Source organism: Zeus faber (genome assembly GCF_960531495.2).
Source record: "Zeus faber genome assembly, chromosome: 13".
Classification (NCBI taxonomy): Eukaryota; Metazoa; Chordata; class Actinopteri; order Zeiformes; family Zeidae; genus Zeus; species Zeus faber.
The window spans coordinates 9,962,726-9,975,158 of NC_137198.1; the positions used below are offsets into that span (position 1 = coordinate 9,962,726).

Genomic DNA, 12,433 nt, shown 5'->3' on the forward strand with positions numbered 1-12,433 from the left:
ATGGCAACCGTATTTCCGGTTTCGGCAGCCAGGAGATGATGCCTGGTTGCTGGCCTGGCAACCACTTTTAAAAGTTAGTGTTGAGCCCTGATTGATATTTCTAGGCAGATGGTGAGGTTTAGCATGCTGGTTACCAGACTAGCCAGACCACACAAGATGGTTGACAATGGCTCAAATCCGGTTGCCCGGAGCAACTGGATCCGATGGTAGTGCTAGACTCCGATGGAAGCACTGTGAAGCCACGCACACACACAGCGTCCAGTAGGGATATCTTCCATCATATATCCCACTCTGTTCACTCGGAGAGGTGTCAAAGTTCACACGCTAGCCCATTGACCCCCGACCCCCACTCTTCCTACCTCTGCACGCTCAGCCTCGGGACCTCCCTCCCTTTCCCTCTGACTCACTGTCCCCACTCCAGTCGGGCCTACAGGTGTGGGGAAAGAAAAACATTCGAATCTTTTTCATCGGGCAGTGTCCATGACACCTTGAAAGGTTAGGATTTTTGCTAAAGAGTTCTGTGAAAAGCAAAAATACTGATGGCAAATTGAAGTTGTATTATTTTAAAGTGGGCCTATTATGCTCATTTTCAACAAGTTAATATAGGGCGCTGAGGTTTGCAAAACATGTTTTTGAATTTATTTTTGCTGAAAATACAACTCAGATGATGTATTGTAGTCATTCAATGCATACATTCTAACATGCACACTTATTAATTATTAATAGATGTGCATCAGGCGTGTTGGCGCAGCGTATGTGCACGGCGCGGAGATCGGTTTTTCACCGGCTCCGGCAGCTTCGTGGTGAAGCAACCCAGACATGTCAATGTTGCTGTAGAGAGAGGAGTATTGGAAAACAACAGCGATTTCAATATTTTTCTATCGTTTAACAATACTGTGGTGGCGTGGTCCGGACAGACACAATAAAGGAGATCCAGACGGAACCTCCGTGCAAAGCCGAAACGGGTTTGATTGCCTGCCACGAGGCCTACAACCACGCCGGGGTTGAGGTGTCCAGTCGGAAAATTACAACCTGGGATGGCCCTGTCCCGTTTTGTTACGAAACTTATGAAGCATTTTTCACACCGCACGAACTTTTGGAGGAACCGTTCCTTTTTTTTTTTTTTGTTTGTTTTGTTTTTGTCCGCACTGCAGGAACTAGGAATGTTCGTAGTTCTTAGAACGCAGTTTTGAGGGACTTTTTTAGCACCTACTCCAGGGTAGGGACTAACTGGCACAAGAGGAACCTTCAGTGATGTAAGTGCCAATGATTGGTCCAGACAAGTGCACCACCCCTCGCCGGTCCCTCGGGCCGAGAACAGTCAGAGGGACGTGATTTTATTTTCTGACGCTAATTGAATGAAACTAAAAAATCTCCGTGCAGTGTCCTGATGCGAGCCCGTGCCTTACGAAAGTCGAAGCAAAGTTTTAAATTACATCCTGCAGATCTACTATGAATGAAGATTCAGCAACTGGAATGCTTATTTCTCGCCTCAAATTTGTTCAGAAACGGCTTTTGGTGCACTGCTAAGGTGAAATCGCTGAAAGTTACGGCGTTAATACAACATGAAACGCGGAAGTCGTGCTGAAACCCCAGTGCGACTACCGCCGGTGCGAATACAACCAGAAAAATAGCCCTTGGAGGCATCTAGTTTTCGGGGAACCTCGCCAGTTCCTAGTTCCCCTCAGGGAGTCCCAGAGCTGTTCGGTGCAAAAAACGCCTATTTTCAGTCTCTCTTTCTCTCCTTCGACTCGCACCCAGCGCTGCTGCTGAGCGTTCGCCCCTCCTCCTCTCCTGCCCCCTAGACACCTGGGACAATAACCCACTGTCCTGGACACCTCTCCTCCAATAAGATGAACTTATCACATTATAACAACCCAGCATTGAACCTGGAAACTCCCCCACAGTCATACACAGCGTTACAATACATTTGGTTAAAAATGACATTACAACATTTTGATCTTGTTTAGACTGTCCTATGATCTCTGCAGACACTTTAAGGTAAACAAGGTCTTGCAATTATCCAGCTGAAAGTATAAAAAAAATATGTTTTTATAGTCTACATTTTTTTTTTTTTTTAATGATTGAAATATAAGCTACAACCATAACCGTTGAAATTGGTCAGTGGGATGAGTTTAAGTCGAAACGGTTTATTTTGTTTAAGTTTAAGCCAAGCACTTTGATATATGTTATGTTCTGTGTTTAAAATAGAAAAAGCGGAAAAAAAATGTTTTTATTGAAAAAAATAAGAATCTTGTGAGAGAATCATAAGGAGAAAAATTGCGATTCATATTGTAGCGAGAATCGTGCGAGCCCTAACTGGGATACCGCACGCAGGGATTTTTTTGTTTCATGTAAACGTAGGAAAATAAAATAAATACATCTACAATTAAAACACTATTTTTATTGTTTTTTGTTTGGAGAAACGCACAGCGGATCTTGCGTCGCAGCCTACAGTCTATCTACCGCTACTTATTTTTTCTTTTTTTTTTCTTTCAAGAAACACAGCAGAATTATAAAATGATTTATTAAAACGCATGTTTCCACCGTTTGCAGTTTCTTCACCGACAGCTGGTATTAACTCCGCTTGCTTTTAAAAGATTAGTGCTGGTCTCTACGCCAACAGGGGAGTTCCCAGCGGCGCTTGTCATTCTCCAGCCATGGGCGGAGAATGACAAGTGACGTAGGAAGGGATCGCAAATCTGTATGGCTTGTTTGACCACACGTTTTATGAAATGCGCAGCTCACAAACAACCGACTGGCTTGTCTTATTTCGCAGTTTGTGTGTGAGTAGGACCACCAGAGACCCAAATGTACGTGCGCAAGCACTGAAAAAGTGAGGTCCACTTTAAAATGGATTCAGGGGAGACGCTGACATGAGGCTTTACTCCTGGCGAGTTCTAGTCAGGCATGCGTCCATTGCCTGCATGATAAATTGATTTTAAGTGCAAAAACTGTTGAGGACAAATTGCTTTTGGCTGACTCGGCGCATGCCACGATGGTGAAATTTGAGTTTTGCCGTCTGGTAAGTGTTTGAGTGCCTTGTTCATTTTCTCTTCTATTTTCCTCATAACTTCAGCGAGGAGGATCTTCAATCTTCACCATAAGGGTTATGATGACCGATTTAAGTGACTCGCGACTGGTCTGGACTGGAAATGTTAATGTTTTTTTCATTCAGTCTGACAATTTCCTGTGTGTGGTTTTCTGCTGACGGCCTGGGAACTGCACAGCCGAGGGAAAAAAAATCAAAAGGGACAGGAAGAGATGAGGTCTGTCCAACTGGCCTTTGGTCCAGACAAGGACAAAGAAAGGGAGGGCGAGAAGGTTGATGGACTGCAAGACCGAAGAAGAGAAACTGAAACGGGGATATTTAAATATTCAATATTCCTTTTAAATTTTCCCTTCAAATATTCAGGGAGATGAAAAGCCGGCCACCAGCCCCTTTCCTGTTTATTGTCCAAGACAAGTTTATTTGATTTGCCCTTTGTCCCAGCGCTGGCATTTATATGGCAATTTGACCCCGCTGCTAATTCCAAGCACTCACACACTGTCAAGGAAACGTTCTGAAGGGGGAAAAGGGAAGTGGTCATGAGAAGCAAATCAAAAGAGGAATCCGTATTCCAATTTCAGGCAATGATTGATTTGGAGGGGATTTTTTTCGGCTGATACAGCCCACACATTTGGATATGCAGCCCTCGTTTTGTAATCGTTCAAACAATGGGAAAGCTCGTTATCCGTCCTTTTTTTTTTTAAATTCATATTGCATTACTTTTTTTTTTTTTTTCTTTTTTTTTTTACCCCTTTCGCACAGCCTCTCATGGAACTTACATAACGCTGAGTCGACGATTAATATCCCGCACATAACTGAACTCCTCTCATGGCAGCAAGCAACAGCTGGGTATAGTCCCAGCCCCGAAATGGACAGAGTCCATCTGGCCTTATTGGACAGGCAGACCGAGGCAGTCTCCCCAGAAAGAAAATTTACTGTAATACTTGGAATCAATTTCAAATCAGTTCCACTCCAGCTTTAATCTCTCGTTTCTCACTGACTGCCCTTGGATCCTGCACTGTATGGCTTAGTTGGTGTGTCAGACATGCGGCGGTGAGGCCAGGGCACGACTTGACCTTTCCAGACATCCTTTTAAACTTTGCAGACCTTGCTCTGATAGTTCTGAGGACATATTTATCTGTTGTTTCTGAAGTCCAGAGGAATTCTCACAGTGTCATATGGTGTGCTGCGAGTTTTACTGGTCATAGACGACATCTGTGAAATCAGAAAGGCTCTATAAAAGGCAAGATATGCGGTTGTGAAATTGCAGGAGTGGCTGGGATGGCTTTGAAACAGGTTTGTGAAGGATCTGTCTCTCCGATGAGGAGTGACGCACGATGAGTGTGTGCGCTGTTTAGTTTAGCCACGGATTCTTTCAAGTCACCATTGACACGAAGGCGCTCAGCGATTATCCTAATCGCAATCTAGATATCGTCTCTCGTTATGGTGATCCTGAGAAATACAGGCACGCAGCTTCACGCGCGGCCGGGTATGAATCCAAGGAAGGGAGCATAAAGTACGGCTCCCTTCTCTCCCACTGCAGGGCAAAGAAATGACCACTATTCATCGCTAACGGCAGTCACGCTGATTCATTTATCCGCCGTCAGCCGGAGTTGTTTATTGAAGCCTCTGTCTCCACAGTGTCTCAGACTGGTCTGGATTCTCTGGACGGTTGCAGCGCCGGGAATCAGCTCTCGGTTGCACGTAAGGTACACGATTCAAGCGATTGGCACTGAGAGGGGCGATGTTGGACTTGCGGATGTAGCATATGCAGGCATCGCGCACGGTTGGAAGACTGAAGTATAAGCGCCCTGGCTGCACCTCGTGTCCTCCGTCCTCTGAAATATTTTTCGAAGCTGAGAGGTTTGAATGGGACTGCTGCTTTATCGTCGTGGTCCGGTTGATTTATGGACCATCCTCCTCGCAGCGTGCTTCACTGGCCCAAGTGGCCCGGCCACTGTTTTCATAACACTGGAGAAGTGTGGTCCGGCCTCTGGAGCTACATCTCCAAAATTAAAGCAGGTTATCCTTTTTGATTGGCCTTTTAACATCTAGCCCAAGCTTCGATGCTCTGACAGTTGGCTTCCGAGTGCAAAACCCAATTTGTCTCCAAAGTCATTATGCTATGGACCGTAGGAGTGTACCCCTTCACCATTTCCTCGTGGACTGTCTGAGAGTTATAATGGACTTGTTCTCATAGGTTTAATTTGTGAGTCTCTTAAGTGTTATTCAATCCGCCAAGGAAACAAGCCATTGATTTATTGCCCCCAGCATATTAGCCGATCGATTGGGTCCCAGCCCTGCGACCGTCTCATTCTCACACCGGGGGGGCAAAGTCGTTAAGAGGAGGCTGAGAGGATATGACTTTTTTTTCCAATTTTTTTTTTTTTTTTATTAATTTTCTCCCCATATAGGGTGTCTGTCTTTTTTTAGGTGGTAAACCATGGTGCTGTAAAATTAGAACGTGACAGTGTTTGTGATTGTTCTGTGGCTAGCCTTACTCACCCCAGTGATTCATTAGTTCCAAGGAGTAGACGTAGTGAGCACCCGCTGGCTCCAAGTCACCCCCCCCCCCCCCCCCCCCACCTCCTCCCCCGGGCCTCGAGCCTGGACGCTGGCGCGGCTTCGGGAGCGTAGGAGTGGGAGGTGGTGGATTGGAGATTGGAGATGGGAGCTGGAGAGCCCATTCATTTGGGTGCCATGTCGGCTAATGGAAAGGTCTTGAACCATTGCTCACCCAACACTTTTGCCACTCGCCACAAATATCCGTTCAGTCCAGTAAGAAGAGCTGATAAAGCACCAGACCACAGTCTGTGAATGAATTGAATTAACTGGAAGTATTATGTACAATGGAGCCCCTAAGTGAATGGGTCAGTGGATATGGGGAGAGAACTCAAAATAATTTTGATAAATACTTGAAGTCATCGTAGATGGTGGGATATCGCTCAATCCTCGTTTGTTTAATCATCATGGAACATATATACAGTAGAAACCCTGGCACGAGGCGAAAAAACATTCTGATGTTAAAATAAAATCATTTCAGGGCCGGTGACTTCAAAAAGTTACTGGGCCTGAAAATATTGCTCATCAGCAACCGCCACAATCCGAAGTGGCCTGAACGGTTTTAAAAACAAATTCGCATTTTGGCACTTTTTTTTTTTTTTTTTTTTTTTTTTACGTAATACATATGAAAGAATATATGTTGTGAAATGGTTTACAAATATTACATTCCTTGTTTGATTTGTTTAGTTATCTGTTTTAGATCCTCTGCCATGTCTTTCGGGGGAACCGTGTCTCATAAGGTGCGAGGTGTGTTTGGGAAATGCTTTCATAAGCATCCACCCACGCATGAATTAAGCAGATAGTGGAAACCGTGTGAAAGTGGAAAAGCTCTTTATCTTCATAGTCTTTATCTCTTCAATGCTTGTATTATACTTGTACTTTTTTAAACAACATATACAGTCGATATATATGAATATATTATGAATATTTCTAAGTTGATACGTTTTAGTAAAATTAGTTTCAAAGGACAGGCGCCCCTGTCGTGGCATCCCTCGCACGGTCGCAAGGCAACAACATTAAAGTGAACGGTACAAGCAGTACAGTTGCGGCTCTCTTTCATTGAGTTCAAAGTGACAATAAAAGTGTGGTTTGCGCAATATGAAACGAAAGGGCAAATCCTGATTGCGTCCACATGCAGCTATTAAATACTTGCGATAACTCATGCTGGTGCAACTGACATGCTGAATTGATTGACCTCCCAAACAGGGAGGGAGATCGAGCAAAGGTCTTCTAGATAATGCTGTGGATGGCAGATGAAAAATGAAGGTAAAGCTTATAGGTGGAAAAATACGAGTGATTTTGTTCAATTTGGCAACGTTGCACCTTCGCGACTGCACATGCTCACCCCACAACGCTGATGGTGAAATATATATTGTTTAGCACTCACTTCAAGCCATTTTTCTCTCTGTTGGCGTATTATATATGTGGGAAAATTGAGAAACAGGTAAAAATAACACACGATATTATACAAATATTATACAAACAAATTACAAAATGAATTGATGTTTGCCTCAGATGATGTCTGAAATAGATTTCTTTCTTTTTGACTACTTTTTTAAAGTAAGATTTCCACAATTTAAAGAGCAACACTCAAAAAATTCAAACTTCATACAGCAAACAATACTGCCACTTGTCCCCAGATACTGTCTTGTAACTTAACTTAGCCTGCATAGAATCACCATTTGTATATTTTGCCTTTTTAAAAAGATTTTTATTTGGCTGTTTTCTTTGTACATTTGGCCATTCTTGTTCACCAGTCTTTTCCACAACAAATCCCTCATTCATATATTCTGATTCTAAAAAGGAATCGACACCTTTTCAACCAAATCACCTCAGGCGTACTGGGATGTCTTCATCCATACGTCGTTGAGCAAAAAAGTTCAATTTGACTGCACGAAACGACCGTATTTGTTTGAGCTCTGGCTCTAGATGGTCGAGAGATTTATTCCCCAAATCTCTGTGGATCTGAAATTCAAATTATTCGTCTTGTTGACTATGAGGTCAGCGGCGTAAATTATAAAAGTGACTGACACCGTAGTAAAATGCCACATGCCTCTGCTATTCCTCAGCGAGACTCATGCTCGTGCTCGAGGAAACACACACACACACACACACACACTCCTCAGGGCTCAGCAGTACGCCTGCACTCACATGGCTGTATAAGGGCACAGGGATTGTGGGAGAGAGAGAGAGAGAGAGAGAGAGAGAGAGAGAGAGAGAGAGAGAGAGAGAGAGAGAGAGAGAGAGAGAGAGAGAGAGAGAGAGAGAGAGAGAGAGAGAGAGAGAGAGAGAGAGAGAGAGAGAGAGAGAGAGAGAGGAGAGAGAGAGAGAGAGAGAGAGAGAGAGAGAGAGAGAGAGACTCCCATCTGGTAGTCCTTAAAACCCCTGGAATGCTTTGCTTTAGTTACGCAAACTAAACAAGTGATTCTCGCCAAGCCAAGGAGCTTCAGCTCGAACTGTGCCTCTCTCTCGCTCGCTCATATTTCTCAGTTTCATTCCTTTAAAAAAAATCAGAAGGGTTGGATAATAACCACCAGACACTAAATGGATGTGAGAGAGTGAAAGTTCTATCTAATCTTGATCTAGAAAATAAAAAATGAAAGTTTAAATGAAATACAGTTGTTATACATCATTGTCCGTCATCTCTGATCTGATTTCTGAAGGCATCCAAGAACCAGAGAGAGACCATGTGAGGCTGTAGCTCCATCCAGCCCTGCGTCTTTTTTTTTTTTTTTTTTTTTTTTTTACACCAACTCATCCATCTCCAAGTCTGACAGTCTGACAGTCTGACTGACTGACTGTCTGTCTGTCTGTCTGTCTGTCTGTCTGTGTGTCTCATGGTCCACCTCCGACCCACTCCAAACCCCCTCAACGTTCCAAAACTCTCCATCATCCCAAACCCCTTCACCGTCCCAAAGCCCTTCGAAGTTCCAAAGCCCTAACCTCGCCCCAAACCCATTGACCATCCCAAGCCCTCTCACCGTCCCAAACCCCCTTTACCATCCATCACCCCCCATCACTGCCCCGAACCCCCTCACAGCCCCAAACCCCTTGACCATCCATAGCCTCACTGCCCCGAACCCCCTCACCGCCCATCGCCCCCTCACCGCCCATCGCCCCCTCACCGCCCCGAACCCCCTCACCGTCCCAGACCCCCTCATCGTCCATCACCCCCTCATCGTCCATCACCCCCTCACTGTCCTGAACCCCCTCACAGCCTCAAACCCCCTCACCGCCCCACCCCCTTCGCCATCCCAAATCCCGTCCCAAACCCTCTCAACGTCCCAAAACGTCACTATGGCTGCTGAGTGATGATTCCCTCCTGGCCTCCTACCACTGCTCTGTTTTAGTCATTATATACTAAATCTGGTGTGTGTATCTCACTGTTTTGATTACTGTCATGTGCAGAACACGCACGCACACTTCCACAGATACAAAAGAAGGGTTACAATATAATTGTTTACTTAATATTTTAGCATCTAGAGATCAGGGAATCTATTAGAGGTGTTTAGACAATCGCCACAGTGCTGCTACTAGAACATTATTCATTTCTGTGTGTGTGTGTGTGTGTGTGTGTGTGTGTGTGTGTGTGTGTGTGTGTGTGTGTGTGTGTGTGTGTGTGTGTGTGTGTGTGTGTGTGTGTGTGTGTGTGTGTGTGACTGCGCGTGTGTGTGTGTGACTGTGCGTGTGTGTCTGTGAGGCGTTGACAGGGAAAAAGAGGGGGAGAGAGACAGACGGATGGTGGTTCTGTCCTGCCCGTCTCATTTGGGGATTACACTCTGAGGCAGATTTGTTGGGGTTCCTGAGAGAAGGGATTTTCGATTTTCTTTCCATCCCCTGCGAGTGCACAGCTGTCGATGATTGTTCCTCCTTCTTCAGTCTTGCCTCGTCTTCTATTTCGCCTCGTCTTCTTTTTTTTGGATCTCTTATTCCTTTCTTTCCCCACCGCTCCTTTCTTCTTCTTCTTCTTCTTCTTCTTCTTAATTTGACGCGGTAAGGATGGGTGCATTACTGTACAGACAATAAGCATTCAGAAAAAAATGAAGCTTAACAGTCTGGGGGGGAAAAGCCAAAAATAATGAACAGAAATAGCCATATATTTAAAAAAAAAAATATATATATATACAAAGTGCGATTCTATGCACAGGATACATTATGGGTGATACTGTATGCAAAGTATTTATTATTATAATGTTTTATTATTATTAAATTAATCTGTAGATTCAGTCTCTTTCTGTGTTTTCTTTCTTTCTTTTTGGAAGCCAGCGGTTGATCCAAATGCCCCCCCCCACCCCAAAAAAAATTCCAAATTGTGTCTCTTATGACCGTGACATCAGATCTAGTGTCTCATCGTATCAGCTGGCCTAGCTGTGTTGCTAGACAATGTTTTTCTGACTCTCTCTCTCTCTCTCTCTCTCTCTCTCTCTCTCTCTCTCTCTCTCTCTCTCTCTCTTCCCTTCCCTCTCCCCCCGCCTCCACCCCCCTCCTGGTTCCTCCCGACAGATATCCGCCACCCAGAGGAGTTATCTTTACTGCGTAAGCCCCGTGATCCCAAGAAGAAGAAGAAAAAGCTGGAGGAGGCGGAAGAGGAGGCTCTGGAGCTCGAGGGGCCCCTGCTGACCCCCGGATCAGGTGAGCCGGCTGACGCCACCCAAATAATGTACAACACAATGTTATTCCCGTTGTATGCTTTGTGTCACACACTAAACCCCCATTAATCACACGTAATTCAATGACGCCTATTTTTATTCATACTTTTTCTTTTCACCAATATCACAAGATTATTTTGTATTTAATGTAAAACTTTAACCTGGGCCGTCTGCAGGCAGGGCATTTATTATTGTTATTTTCTTAAACCCCAGAATATATATATGATGGGTCAGAAATGACCCACACGATTGTGAGTTTAATGAAATTAATTCAGTTTAATAATGTATAAGCACAACAGGTTGGATAGCAGGTTCTAGTTTGGCTCCGGTGGAGTGTCCGATGGCTTCTTTCCCATTTTTTTTTTTTCTTGTTCTAATTGCTCTGGTGGTTAGAAAACCACTGAGATAAGTGCAAATCGCTGCACCCTGTTTGTAGTGACCAAATATGAAAGTGTGAGCTTGAGGCCAGCGTGGGATCTTGCAGACCTGGCTCCCAGCTCCTTGGCAGGGAGGGTGAAGAATGGTTGAAATTCCGCACATAGTTGGTCACGCTGCCATTTTAAACCCAAAACTGGGCTACACTACTGCAGTTGTACTGGCCCTCCCTTTTCCAACCCCCCCACCCCCCCACCCGTTTCCCTCCATCCAACAGCGATGAGAGAGCGATGGACATGTGAGTAGAAACAGACGTCTGAGTTAGAATTAGCCCCTAATGCTTACACCATGAGCAGTGTGAATGTAACCCGTCGTCTGATAGCCTCCTAGGTGTCCCCGATACGCTGATACGCTATCGGTTTGGGTGTGTATATATATGCTGTATACACACGACTGACTTTTGGGACCTGTTTCCCCCTCCCAAGTAAGTATTGCCTCACTAGGGCTGTCAACATTGGTCCAAAATCACGTACGAATATTGCTTCTGATAAAACACATCAATTCGAATATATTCGGAATGAAATCGCGGATGGAACCTTTAAATCCAACACCCCTGCCAGATGTTAATGGGGCCGCATATCTCTCCAGAGAAAACGGGTCAATTTATCTGTAATCGCCGTTTGGCGGACAGCTGGTAATCCTGGCGGTGAAAGCGGTCATTGGTGCCCGTTTTGGTGTTTACGGAAATCCAGCGACACCACCGGGTACATACACTTAGACACAGACACCGGAGAGCGACGGAAGAAGCAGCAAATCGCACGGACAAAGCTCATTCACTTGCACGCGCAAAGAGGATGTATGTGGACGTATGTGTGCAACATTTTTATAAAAATTATACACTTCTGCTGAAACAAAGCATGCTTATTCTTATTTTTATTTTTTTACAATTCGAATAGTATTCGAATAACGAAGCATCGTTTGACAGCCCTGTGCCTCATTTAATCCGTACACTTTATAATTACAGCTGCAGACTGTTTAAGGATGCAGTGAGCTTGAATCATAGCCAGTGTTTATTTCTGGACACGGCACATGACAATCACACCCTGTGCTTTTTGTTGATACTGTTCTTTGAAATGTGTTATATAAAAAATAAATTTAAGTTATACCACAGTGAAATAACACCCCCACCCTCCCATTTGGTGAATGTGGTGATACTATAGCAGCAGGAGATTAACTAAAGTACCTCGAGGAATGTGTAGGAGTTGGTCTTTACCCTGTTCTTCCTATCTTTTTAAAAAATTTTGTGTGCATACAAACACTTCCTGTTGACCCCTATCAGATCACATGCTGCGGTAGTAAAGATCGTCTCACGGCCAAGTTACAGGGAGTTATTTGAGGCTCTGTGGGGAAGGGCCCTGGCCTCCAAGCCCCAGGTCTCCTGATAGGATCACAAGGGGCTCGGCTCTCCAGGGAGGCAGCGATGTAATCGGCATGCAGGAGATCGACCGGAACCGCAGGCCGCCAAAAAACGCTTCTGTATACTCCTCTATAGCCTCCAGAGAGAGAGCGAGGCTGAGATTCAACAAGACAAATTTAAATTTATTGTATGCCAGGGTGAAATTCTTACATTTATAGATGATATTACCTATTTTGTGTACTACCCCCTTCTCCTTATCGACTATGGCCTTCTATCACACCATCACTGAATAATAATTCTGTTCATATTTGGAAGAGGGTGAGATTAAATCAGACGAAACGCCAGATTTTACAGCATTTGGCCGTCTGTTACCGCGCAGCG

At 44.6% G+C, this 12,433-nt stretch overlaps 1 protein-coding gene across 2 annotated transcripts in view; it reads left to right on the plus strand.

The window, feature by feature from the left end:
• The window catches only part of fermt2 (FERM domain containing kindlin 2), a 53,488-nt gene that overhangs the window by 21,570 nt on the left and 19,485 nt on the right, over positions 1 to 12,433 (plus strand). For both annotated transcript variants that reach the window (XM_080012607.1, XM_080012608.1), the window contains exon 4: positions 10,115 to 10,243. In XM_080012607.1, coding sequence (XP_079868733.1) covers positions 10,115 to 10,243 — 129 coding nt within the window. The remainder of the gene's footprint in view (positions 1 to 10,114; positions 10,244 to 12,433) is intronic.